The following is a 12613-nucleotide window of genomic DNA, read 5'->3' as shown; positions in this document are numbered from 1 at the left end:
CTTCCTTTTCACAATTCAGAAATTATTTTAACGGTGTCTTTCCTATCAATCAGCCCAAATATTCTCTTGTTAAATATTTCTGGGGCCTGTATTTGAAAAAAGACATGATTTTTCTCAAATCTGTGAACAGGACACTTTTTTAAAATGTCAAAATAAACCATCTGCTTGTACAACTGTTTCTAATTACTTCCCTGCCTAGACTCTCCACTGGAGGAGTTTGGCACCCGCACCCGCCCAGAGCAGATCCACTGCCCAAGTCTTCGCAGGAAATTGAGCTTCCAGGAGGAGCCCAGAACCTGTGAGCTCCGGTATCCCAAGTCCTTCTGCCTGGACATCTGCTGGTGACACTTCTTCCTCCTGCTGCATCGGGTGGAAGCCCCACCTAGCAGCAGTGCAGCTGGTCTGCCCTCCCGCCTGCAGAGCTCAGCATGCATCCCCCAGACTTTAGGAACTTCTTGCTGCTGGCGTCCTCCCTTCTCTTCATTGGGCTGTCAGCTGCTCCACAAAGCTTCTCACCATCTCTGAGGTAAATTTGGTTTATTGTTCTTTGAGACACACCTGCCCTGCTGTGGGTGGCAGAACTCAAGCTTACTAAGTGGGATGTGAGATAAATAGTTTGCAACCTGTTCTGCCTTTTCTTTCCTTATATCTAACCCTTAATGTTGCTTCATAATATGTTCATGCACTTTTTCTTTGGAAAAATACTCATTGAATAAAGCAAGTATCATTTCTCCCCTTGCAAATACGTGTTAGGGATTTTTTGACTTTTTTGTCTTTGTTTTTGTTGTTATTTTCTATCTCAAGTCAAAGATGTACTTATTCACACCTGTCTTACCCCATAGCCTGTAAGGCAGTCTTATTTCCACTTTCTAATATAGCACCTACTTAGTGGCCCACTCACACCTTGTATTGAACTTTGAAAGAGGCAGCAAGTTACATTCCAACTTAGTAGACTGCTTAAGGTCTACTTCAAGCACAATTTAAAAGCATTACTTCCTATCATATATATGATACGTTAAACTTTTTCTATATATTCCTTTCTTTATTTTTACCAAATAATCTCCCTCTAGTTATTAGATGGCAATGGGAACTTTTTAAAGAGAAAAAACAAAAAGCCAGCCAAGTATCATACTTCAGACTAATTTGCATTTAATCAAAATGTGCATTTAAGATTCAGTGGCAATTCGCCAAGGAGCAAGAGGCCATCGCCTCTGTCTACTTGGAAGGTGCTATTTTTAGTCATGTTTAAAAAAACCCTTCAAAGGCTTTCTTGGCCCACAGAAAAATGAGGCTGCAGGCCTCTTCTCCACGGAGTGTGGGCTGGGCATAGAAGGGGCGGAGTCTGTGTCTGACAATGGCTTAATTGTGGCCTTTCTTATCTCCTGCAGAAGCCTGTCGGGCGCCCCCTGCAGGCTGTCCCGGGCAGAGTCCGAGCGCAGATGCCGTGCACCTGGGCAACCCCCAGGGAGCGCTCTGTGCCATGACCGTGGCCGGTGCGAGTGTGGGGTCTGCATCTGTCATGTAACAGAACCTGGCACCTACTTCGGTCCACTGTGTGAGTGCCATGAGTGGGTGTGCGAGACCTACGACGGAAAAACCTGTGCAGGTAAGGCAGAAGCGCTGTTCCCTTGGGAGTCACCTGCCTCCAGTTATTGCTATCAGAGGTCATGCTTCTGTGAATTTTCGGCATCCTTTATTACAATATTCCTTTTCCTCTGGGGCCCTCACTTAAGTAAAAATTATAAATATAAGCATATATTATAAACACATAAACATATAATTGTAAACATGCATGTATATATAAATATGTATTTGATATAACATATATTAAATATATAAATATATATTATATATACATACTTACATTCTACATTTCACTTGCCTCTCCTGTGGCTTCTTAACATGGACTAGATTTTTCACAGCCTCACAACTGGAGTTACCTTCATTGACTCCCTTATTCCTCTCAGATGTGTTAATCATATTTGAAAAATCAGATCCTCATTTTACAGAAAATAGAGGGGTGCCATTTTCCTCAAAATCAAGCAAGCAGATTGCATCTTTGAGCTCAGATTTGACTTTTACTCTTAGGATGTGCTTCAGAGAAAGAGAGAAAGAGAGAGGGAGAGAGGGAAAAGGAGAGGGAGAGGGAGAGGGGGAGGGGGAGGGAGAGGGAGAGGGAGAGAGAGAGAGAGAGAGAGAGAGAGAGAGAGAGAGAGAGAGAGAGAGAGAGAGAGAAACAAGACAGAAACAAGACAGAAAAAACAAAGTCACATATTTACTAGGATGCATTTTGTTTTAACTGCTTGGAATTCTGAGCTGTTGTTTCTCTTGCACACTTGAAAACATAATTCAAGTCTCTCAGAAAGTGTCATTGAAGAGGGTCAGAACCTTTAATCTCTCTAACAATTTTGTGTAACTGGCCCATTTACTTGTGGCTAGGAGCCTGCCTCAGTTAATTTATGGTGACCAGTACAGGACCCTCACTAGCAAAGCCAGAATGATGTGTGCCAAACAGGAGTTGGCCAATGAGTAGGCAAATAAAGCAAGTTATTTACCCTTGAATCTGCTCTAAGATGTCCAACAATAACATCAAGAGATCAAAACTAAATTTATAGCAACAGCGTTTTCTCTCTGAACCTGGGCCTAAGAGTACATTGGGAGAGTTCTAATAATTAGGTTTATGAGATTTGAAAAAGTAATACTAGCAGGTTGTTTACTTATAACATCTTAGTCACTGAATTCTTTCCTTCTTGATACTAAATGCAGGACTAAGTCACATGTTTTCTCTGCCTTTCTGTAAATGGCAAAATCCTTGTTTGTTCACAGCTGAGTGAAATATTTGTGCTTATTTGACATTCTTACTTTGCAGAGGATTGCATATACTAATGGTGGCCACTGAGATTTCACTTTAGAATCTCCTATGCTATCTGGCCCTGACACTGCTGTGAGCATATTTGCCAGGTCCAGAAAGAATTTTCACAGGAACCCCAGAGCTGCCTTGCCAGGTTACCCTCCTGTTCTGTGCTTTCAGATTTAGCTTCTCCATCCTATTTTCAATTTCACAATTAGTATGAAAATCTGGTAAAATAATTTTGTTTTTGCTTGTTTGTTTGTTTTGTGAATCTATCTTACATTTGACTTGATATATCCCTGTAAGTCCTTTGTGGAAATATAATAATTACTAGAGTCTTCTTTTTCGTTTTAGAGAAAACAAATCCTGCTCTTGTATAGAATCTGTCAGAAAATTTAGACTTCAAATTCTAGTCCATCTACTATTTGAAATTGGATGTTACTTAAACATCTAGACCTTCATTTCTTCATCTGAAAAAAAATAGAAATCTTTAAAAAGTATTTAGTTTTTTGTATGTGTATGAATATTTTGCTGCATGTTTGCATTACTACGTGTATGTCTGGTTCTTGAAGAGCTCACAGGTGCCCAATCCCCCTGGAAAGGGAAGCATAGATGGTTGTAAGCCACCATGTGGATACTGGGAACTAATTCAGGTCTTCTGTAAGAGTAGCAATTGCTTTTAACTACTACTGAGCCACCTCTCCAGCACCACAAAACGAGCATCCTAACAGTAATGACCTAGGATTGTTGTAAAGTTTAATATGTATAAAACATTTTATATAGTGTCTGACATGAAGTGAATGCTCAAAGCATACTAATGTTTTGATGTGTATAGCATCGTGAGTAGACAGGCAAAAAGATAAGTAGGTAGGCCTAGCCTTATCGTTGTTGTTGCCAATCTAATTTTCTTTGTGTTGGCAGGGTCTGTTATTGATTTGAGGCTCAAAAGGTCAAGCAAGGATAGCAATTTTGGCCTAGCCTCAAAACATCTGCATTATGCACAGTCTGCCCTTTTAAAATCATAGTCAGTTAGGATTCTTATACTGTGAATCATAAGAACTGTGCTTATTTTAGTTTGAGCTTGTTGAAAATGTCCACACTACCACAAATATGTTTCTTCCAATGCCCATGTGTTCATGGTACCTGAATCTATCTCTCACTTCTGCAGCATACAGATCTGACTAGTGACAGTTCCTGTGGGTGTGATGGTTTATTGTGGGATAAACTAATTTTGGTAAATTGTATCTGTGACAGCAGCAACATTTTTCTTTGCATGAAAATAAACTCTAGCTTGGTTTATTAAGCATCTCTGGATAAACCCCATAAGTAGCAATGATGTGCTTTATTAAAATAAAATATTGGTTTCCTAAAAATTTTTTAGAGTTACTTATGAAATGTGTCACTTAAAATTGATTGGTGTCTCTTTCATGGGCACAGATCCCCACAAAATCATGAAAAACTAAAAATAGGGTGTTAAGAGAGGTGGCTCATGGATGAGAACACATGTTGCTCTTACAGAAGACCCAAGTTCAGTTTCCAGCACCCATGTCAACTAGCTCAGAGAACCTTGTAACTCCAGATCCAGGGGAATCTGACACCTTTGGCATCTTAAAAAACATAGTGCAACTGAGATCAACTACTGAATTCAATTTAGGTAACACAAACTGCTGTGTGTTTAGTAGGCCCTCTACTGCCAAAGTGGTTGGGAAGTTAGGGCTATGGGATTACTTACCACTGGATAGAGAGGAATTCCCAAGTACATATAATGCAGTGTAGGTTATAATTCCACTGAGGATGCCATTGATCCAAGTATTAAACACTGTGGCTAAAATTTTGTTAAATAAAGAAAAAATTGATATAAAATATTAAAAATAGGAAATTGCTAGGAACAAAAGACTTGGAATTCCAAATAAGGAAGAGCTCAGGTACTAGGTGAGATCTGGGAAGACATATGGATGCACTAGGAATAAGGAAGGGCACTCAAGTTTGGCTTGGCTGGATCTTAGCACTATAGGCAAAGTAGCAGGAGACCTGTTGAAAGAAGTTGAGTTGAAGAAGTTAAATAGAGCAACAAACCTTGATACAGCTTGTGCCTCTTAAACAACAGCTAGGAGCTGCATTCTGGAATATAGGATTGATGGCTTATGCTCTGGTTCATAGATGTGACATGGTGCACAAGGGCATGGTGTGAAGTAGAGATTCAGTAGACAAGAATTTAGTTTAACTGTTGTGTACAATTTCATCCTTAGGGAGAGAGAATAAGACAGAATTTGAATGATTTTTTAAAGCTATTTAAAAGCATTGTTCTTATTATTTGGTATTCAAGGGTAAGTGAGATAGAAAATGGATGAAAACTGAGGGAGGTGTGAATGGATGGAATGTGATAGAGCAAGGAATAAGTGGGTAAGGGAAAGAACTAGCTAACTCTTAACCAGTGGCTTACAGCCCTTATTAAAGAATAGTTTTTTTTTAATGTTGAAATGCCATGGAGTGCAGAACCACTGCTTGAGGAATGAGACTCTACTCCATTAACCAACAATCCTGGGACTGGATGGAAATCTTAGCCAGAACTGTTAACTGGTTTGAATAAATAACTATGAACCAGTTATTAAATTTCTCTGAATTCAGTGTCTTTATGAAGAAACTTGTATCAAATATTATTCCAAATAACTTCCATGTTTATATATAAATATATTTGAGTTATATTATATATGCATTTATTCAGGCTATTTAACATTCTTATCTACATTAGTTTTATCCACAAACACACAAAAATAATAGTGGAAATAGCATTAGATATCATTGGCATATATGACTTTTTTGCAGTTTATTTATGAAATTACACATGGTAGTTAAATAACTACCATGGGTAATATGACTTTGCAAGAATATTATACTTTCTGGATTTTCATAACCTGAGGACTATTTAACCTGCTTTTCTGCTCCACGGTTATTATGTTTTCTATTATAGTGTTGAGTAACTTCTTTCCAAGTCTACTTTTATGGATTTATGCTTTGGATTTTCCTCCCTTAGTAATTTTCTCTTCTCCATTTCCTTTCTTCAAGCCTTACCCAGTGTTCCTTGCCCACAATTTTGCCTTTGTCCGGGTCTGCTTGGGCTTAGCCTTCTCTTCCTTTCTCCATGGCTTCAAGTCAAAGGCTTGGAGTACCTAAGATCATTTACAATCCTTAACCTCCAACTCCACTAAAATACCATACTGTCCAGACTCTAGTCTGTACCTTGTTTCCTTTTATGACTTTCCTTCATGGCCTTGGCATTACTTGGATTTTTGGACTAGAGTTTACCGTTACTATCTTCTTCACTTTACATGAGCTTTGGGGGTGGGGTATTCTGCTCTTGCAGATAATCTGCTTCCCCCATTATTTGATGTCGTGTGAATTTAGTTCCTTGTGCTTATATGCCTGAGATGATTGTTTTTCTGCAGCTAGTCTACTTTGTGTCTTAGAGTATTTCTGCTGTATTTGTGTCAACCCTTGGCAATGTCTCAGAACCACCAACAGGATGTTGAGTCATTCTCATGCTGCCATATTTGAGTATCTTCTGTTGTTTGACCTCCATAGATTCATGTTTCTGCTCATTATGTTGAGTCAGCTCTCTACTTTTCAGGACCATTAGGCCAAACTCACTTAGATAGGCCAAGGTAAGATATTCATCTCAAGAACACTTTTGTCATGCAAGGTAATCTACTTTACAGTTACAGTTACTTTAAGTTACAGAATCATGAAAGTAGATAATTTTTGAAGACTTTCTGATCTAATCACCCTACTGTAAATTGCTATGCATGTGAATAGCAAGGGAAAGTTTCTGTGTCTATCAACACCTTAGTTCTGTATAGACAGGACAAATTCTAGGCTTTGTGGGTGGGTTGATGTTTGTGATGGCTTGAATAGGTTTGGCTCCCATACATTCACATGTATGAATGCTTGGTCATAGGAAGTAGCACTATTAGGAGGTATGGCCTTATTGAAGGAAGTATGTCACTGTGAAGTCAGGCTTTGAGGTCATATTTGCTCAAGATATTCTCAGTATGGCATACAGTGTCCTTCTGCAGCCTGTGACTCAAGATAAGAACCCTCAACTCCTCCAGCACTACATGCCTGCATGCCACTATGTTTACCAGCATTATGATGAAAGATTAAACCTCTGAAACTGTAAGCCAGCTCCAATGAAATATTTTCCTTTATAAAAGTTGCCTTGGTCATGTTATCCCTTCACAGCAATAAAACCCTAACTAAGTGTTCCGATCCCTCCATTGGAAATCTTGCCTAGTTACAGGAGATGGCTGGTTCAGACTCCATATCACCAATTGCTAGGAGTCTTAGCTAGTGTGACCCTCATACATTCCTAGGAATTTCCCTAGGAATTTCCATTGCCCTAAGTTTCTAGCTCATCCCAGAAATATTCCCCCATTCTAGTTGTCTCTTCCAGTACTCTCTCCCTCCATTATGCCTATACCAGATCCTTTCTGTTCCTATCCCCACAGCTACTATTGTCCAATTCCATCTCTTGGTCTATTCACGATACTATTCTATTTCTTCTTTTCAGTGAGATTTACTAGTCCATCTTTGTTACTTTCTTTGGGTCTTTGAATTGAAGCCTGGTCATCCTTCATTACTTTACAGCCAATATCCACTTAAAAGTGAGTACATACCATATTTATCTTTCTGGGTCTAGGTTAACTCACTCAGGGTGATCTTTTTTAATTCCAACCATTTGCCTGCAAATTTCATGATGCTATAGTTTTTAATATCCAAGTAATACTTTATGGCGTAAATGTACCACGTTTTCTTTATCCATTCTTTTGTTGATGGACATCTAGGTTTTTTTTCAGTTTCTAGTTATTATGAATCTTTATAGTATGGTGGAGCATCTTCTGAGTATATATGCTGGAGTGGTATAGCTGGATTTTGAGAGAGGTTGATCCCCAACTTTCTGAGAAAACCCCAAATAAATTTCCAAAGTGGCTGTAAAAGTTTTCACTCCCACCAGCAATGGAAGAGTGTTTCCCTTGTTCCACTCCTTGCCAGAATGAGCTGCCTCTCGAGTTTTTTGTCTTAGCCATTCTGATGGGTATAAGACAGAGTCTTAAAGGAATTTTGATTTGCATTTCTCTGATGGCTAAGGATGTTGAACATTTCTTTAAGTGTTTCTTGTCCATTAGAGATTCCTCCATTGAGAATTCTCTGTTTATATCTGGTCCACATTTTTAAATTGAATTATTTGGTTTCTTTATGACTAGTTTTTTGAGTTCTTTATATATTTTGGATATCAGCCTTCTGTCAGATATGAGGATGGTTTACAGAAGCCATCTAGGAAAGACTGACACAAGCAAGTGAGTTTTCTGGAGGTGGCCTACCATTTTGCATGACTACAATGGGCAAGCTCTGAGAATGCAGGGTCCTCAGAAACTTCATCCCAGGATTGCTTCTTACTAATGATATGCCTTTCCTATCACTGTTACATAGCCTAATCATCCATGGGCATTAGCCCACCTTATTGGGCAGATTTTCTGCAGATCAACATGAAGATGTACTTTCATGTAGTAATGCTCTTTAGATAAACTGATGATTTAATAATTTCTGATAATGATTTTATAGAATTCCTAAATTGCTTTTATTCTCAAGCCCCCTGTAGAATAAAAGTTGCAAATAGAGTTCTGCAATCCTTTACATGTCAAGGGCTAATTGAACTAGGAAAAGAAAGCAGGCTTGGAAGAAGTTGCATTCAAGGAAACATTCTTTCTAGGTTAGCTATGAGACTATTATCTGGCAACTAAAGTTGCCAGGGAATAGACAATCTATTGGAGGTTCAAGGACAGAAAATAAAATATTCATTATTTATTTATATGAAACTTTAAATAATAAGGCACAAGGCAGATGATTTGTCTCTCCACAAAACTGCAAACTTTATTGTGCTAAAATTATTGTTTTAAACTTATAATGAACTTAGAATTCTAGAAGATAAACAATGAATGTTTAGTCAGGTGCTTGTCTTAATGGAAAGACATGTAAACAATTCTGTTATAATTTTTTAAGTCTTATCAATCTTTGGCATGGATTAGTTCCTTAACTAATTGGACTTATTGGAATGTAAAAGTATTTAGAAAATCATTTTATCAAGTATCCTGTTGTAACAGTTCTATCTGATAGTTGTACGAGGAATTTTTAGAATAAGTATAAATACTGAGAAAAGAATAAAATTTTCTTGGAGCTTCTGCTCTCTGCTTCCTCCAGAGTGTTTTTTTTTTTTTTCTGTATGCCTGACTCTTTTCCTTCCTCTCTGTCTCACAGAGAGTTAATGTATTCAGTCTCTCACCTGATCAGCAAGTTAAAAGAACAAAGAACCCTAATAATTTTCTTCTTTTTCTTAATCTCCTGATGCTAATGGTAGGAGTTAAATTGTCAGAAGCCAGCAGTTTTTGGCCATGGAATAGCAAAGAGTTAAAGAAAATTTACCAAAAGTAAGCTACTTTTGCCACCATAATTGCAACTTTTGCTCTTGCAACTGCCAATACCACCCCTCACTGCCTGTGTCAGGCTACCCTGGATGCTGGGCTGGGCAATAACAGTGGTGAAGATTTTTTCCTATTCTGTGGATTACCATTTTGCCCTTTTGATGGTATGATTTTTCCTTACAAAAAAATTGCAGTTTCATGAGGTCCTATTTATTGTTGATCTTAGTGCCTGAGCTATTGGTCTTTTGTTCAGGAAGTTGTCTCCTGTGCTAATACATTCAAGTCTTTCTCTTCTATCCTGTTTTGTGTACCTAGTTGACTGTGGACTGCCATTGCCCTATTGTCTCCTGTGCTAATACATTCAAGGTTATTTACCACTTTCTCTTCTATCATGTTTTGTGTACCTAGTTTTATGTTGAGATCTTTGATCCACTTGGACTTAAGTTTTGTGCATTGCGACAGATATAAATCTATTTGCAGTCTTCTACATGCAGACTTCCAGTTAGACTAGCACCATTTATTAAAGATGCTTTCTTTTTTCCATTGTATAATTTTGTTTTCTTTGTCAAAATCAAGTGTCCATAGGTGTTTGAATTTACTTCTGTGTCTACAGTTTGATACCATTGAAAAACGTTTCTGTTTTTATGCCAATACAATGTAGTTTTTATTATAGCTCTGTAGTAAAGCTTAAAATTAGGGATAGTGATATCTTCAAATATTCTCTTATTGTACAGGATTATTTTAGCTATTCTATTTGTTTGTTTTCATATAAGGTGGAATATTATTCTTTCAATGTCTGTAAAGGATTATGTTGGAATTTTGATGGTAATTGCATTGGATCTGTAGATTGCTTTTCCTAAGATGACCATTTTGACTATGTTAATCCTAAGATCCAGGAACATGAGAAATCTTTCCATCTTCTGATATCTTCTTAAATTACTTTCTTCAAAGTCTTGAAGTTCTTGTCATATAGGCCTTTCAATTGCTTGGCTAGAGTTACACCAAGATATTTTATATTATTTATGGCTATTTGAGGGTTTTGTTTCCCTGATTTCTTTCTTAGCCTATTTATCATTTGTATATAGGAGGGTTACTGACATTTTTTTGTGTGTGTTAATTTTGTAACCAGGTATTCATCAGCTGTAGCAGTTTCTTTCTATTTAATTTGATGTTGTCTATTGGCTTGCTGTATATTGCCTTTATTATGTTTGGATATGTGCCTCATAACATTGATCTTTCTTTCATCATGAAGAGGTGTTGAATTTTGTCAAAGACTTTTTCAATGTCTAATGAGATGATTATGTGTGTTTTTTCCCAGTCTGTTTATGTGGTGGATTATATTGGCAGATAAAAATCTTTGCATCTCTAGAATGAAGTTTACTTGATCATGGTGCATGATCTTTTTAATGTGTCCTTGGCCTCAGTTTGCAAGTATTTTATTGAGTATTTTTGCAGTTTTTAATAATCTTTCTTTGTTCTGTACATTTAGTGCTTTTTATCATTATGTGGCAAGAGGAATTTCTTTTATTGTTCTGTAAGATTATTGTATGTTTATAGGCTTGTCTTTATTTAGGTTAGAAAAATTTCTTCTATGAGTTTGTTGAAAATATTTTCTGGTCTTTTGAGCTGGGAATATTTTTCTTCTGTTCTTATTATTCATAGATTTGGTCTTTTCATAGTGTCCCAGATTTCCTGGATATTTTGTACTGGGAGCTTTTTCTATTTCACATTTTCTTTGACTGATGTAATCAGTTTCTTCTATCATATCATCAATGCCTGAGCTTCTATCTTCGTTTTTTGTATATTCTTTTGGTAATACTTGCATCTATAGTGTTTGTTCTTTTCTAGATTTTCTATCTCCAGGATCCTATCAGTTTGTGTTTTTCATTACTTCTATTTACATTTTCAGGTCTTCCTTGGTTTATTCATTTTCTTCCTCTGTTTGCATTTTTCTGGATTTCTTTAAGGGATTTATTTATTTCCTTTTTAAGGACCTCTATAATTTTCATAAGATTGTATTTAAGGTTATTTTCCTGTGCTTCAGACATGTTGGAATATTCAGAGCTTTCTATAGTAGACTAGCTGGACTCTGGTAGTGCCATATTGCCCTAGATGTTGTGGATTATGTTCTTATGCTGACCTCTAGTCATCTGGGGTTGGAGTTATAGTTTATCTTTGTTAGATGCATGCTTTTTTTAAATTTTGTTTTGTTTTTGTTTTTATTGCTGTTGTTGTTTTGTTTTTAGATTTTTTTTTCTTGTTTTTTTTTCTTCTCTAGTATTCTGGTCTGAGTTGGTTGGGGTTCTGGTAACCTAGTAGAATGTCTCTGCTGGGATTTTTATTTTCTGCATGATTGCTAAGGTTTTCGGTGTCTACATTGCCTCTAGCCTCCCTAGAACCAGCATGGCCTCTAGGAAAGAAGCCTTCTTCTAAAACTGTGGGCCAGAATATGGAGTCCAGGAGATATTGTGCAGATTAGGGTGTTCATTGTGCTTTTTGAGGAGTTAGAAGGCAGAGGGTAGAGTATTATCTGGGGTCCCTAGTACAGTTGTGGTCTCTGGGCAAGCAGCTGTAGTTGTGGGCAGGAATATGGAGCCCAGGGGATGGGGTTTATTTTTTAAATTATCTTATTATAACCCTCATTATATACTAAATATACACTAGTAAAATAATTTCATTGAATAATGGCTTGGCATATTACTCTATCAAACTATCAGATGATTTATTGTATGTTTTGTTTTGATATAGGATTTTGAATCCTGGGCTCCAGTTTAAAATTATCCACATATCCAAATGCAAGCTCACATAAAAGAGGTTTACACATAGCTTCCTGGCATTCTGGCTTTTGCACATTCATATAGACATTTCCATGAGCACGAACTGGGCTTTCAGATACCCATGAGAGAGTTCCATATACAAGAAAGTAATGTTACAGATGCCTTCCTTATTTTCTGATCTTAGCAAAAAGGAGCTTCAGACCAGTAGGAGAGCAACAGCTTTTGTCCTTTGGGAAATTTAGTTCCCAAGGTTAGTCTGGGATTCAAGGGCCAGAATCATACCTGAGGGAGTAGAGTCTTGTACATCTGGGATCAGGGTGCTGAAGGGATTTTCTGTGATTTTTTTTTAGGCCTCTTCACAGGTGAATTCTCGAGCTATTTTCCATTAACTCTTAAATTGGTAAAAATAGAGAGCTGGAAGAAGGTTACAAATCTCATTTTCTCTGGAAAAAGAGTGCTTTGTCTTTTCAAGAATCACATTTCCTGGCAAATAAGAAACTGTATCTTGT

General features: G+C 37.3%; 1 protein-coding gene across 1 annotated transcript in view; it reads left to right on the top strand.

Annotated features, from left to right (window-relative positions):
- Positions 1-227: 227 nt before the first annotated feature.
- Positions 228-12613, top strand: part of Itgbl1 (integrin subunit beta like 1) — a 303574-nt gene continuing 291188 nt past the window's right edge. Inside the window, exons 1-2 of the mRNA XM_052190786.1 lie at positions 228-526; positions 1389-1606. Of these exons, the coding sequence (XP_052046746.1) occupies positions 429-526; positions 1389-1606 (316 nt within the window). The 5' untranslated portion in view covers positions 228-428. The remainder of the gene's footprint in view (positions 527-1388; positions 1607-12613) is intronic.

Source organism: Apodemus sylvaticus, chromosome 8 (genome assembly GCF_947179515.1).
Source record: "Apodemus sylvaticus chromosome 8, mApoSyl1.1, whole genome shotgun sequence".
Classification (NCBI taxonomy): Eukaryota; Metazoa; Chordata; class Mammalia; order Rodentia; family Muridae; genus Apodemus; species Apodemus sylvaticus.
Note: the sequence above shows the minus strand (reverse complement) of the source record. Positions and strands in the feature narration are given on the sequence as shown.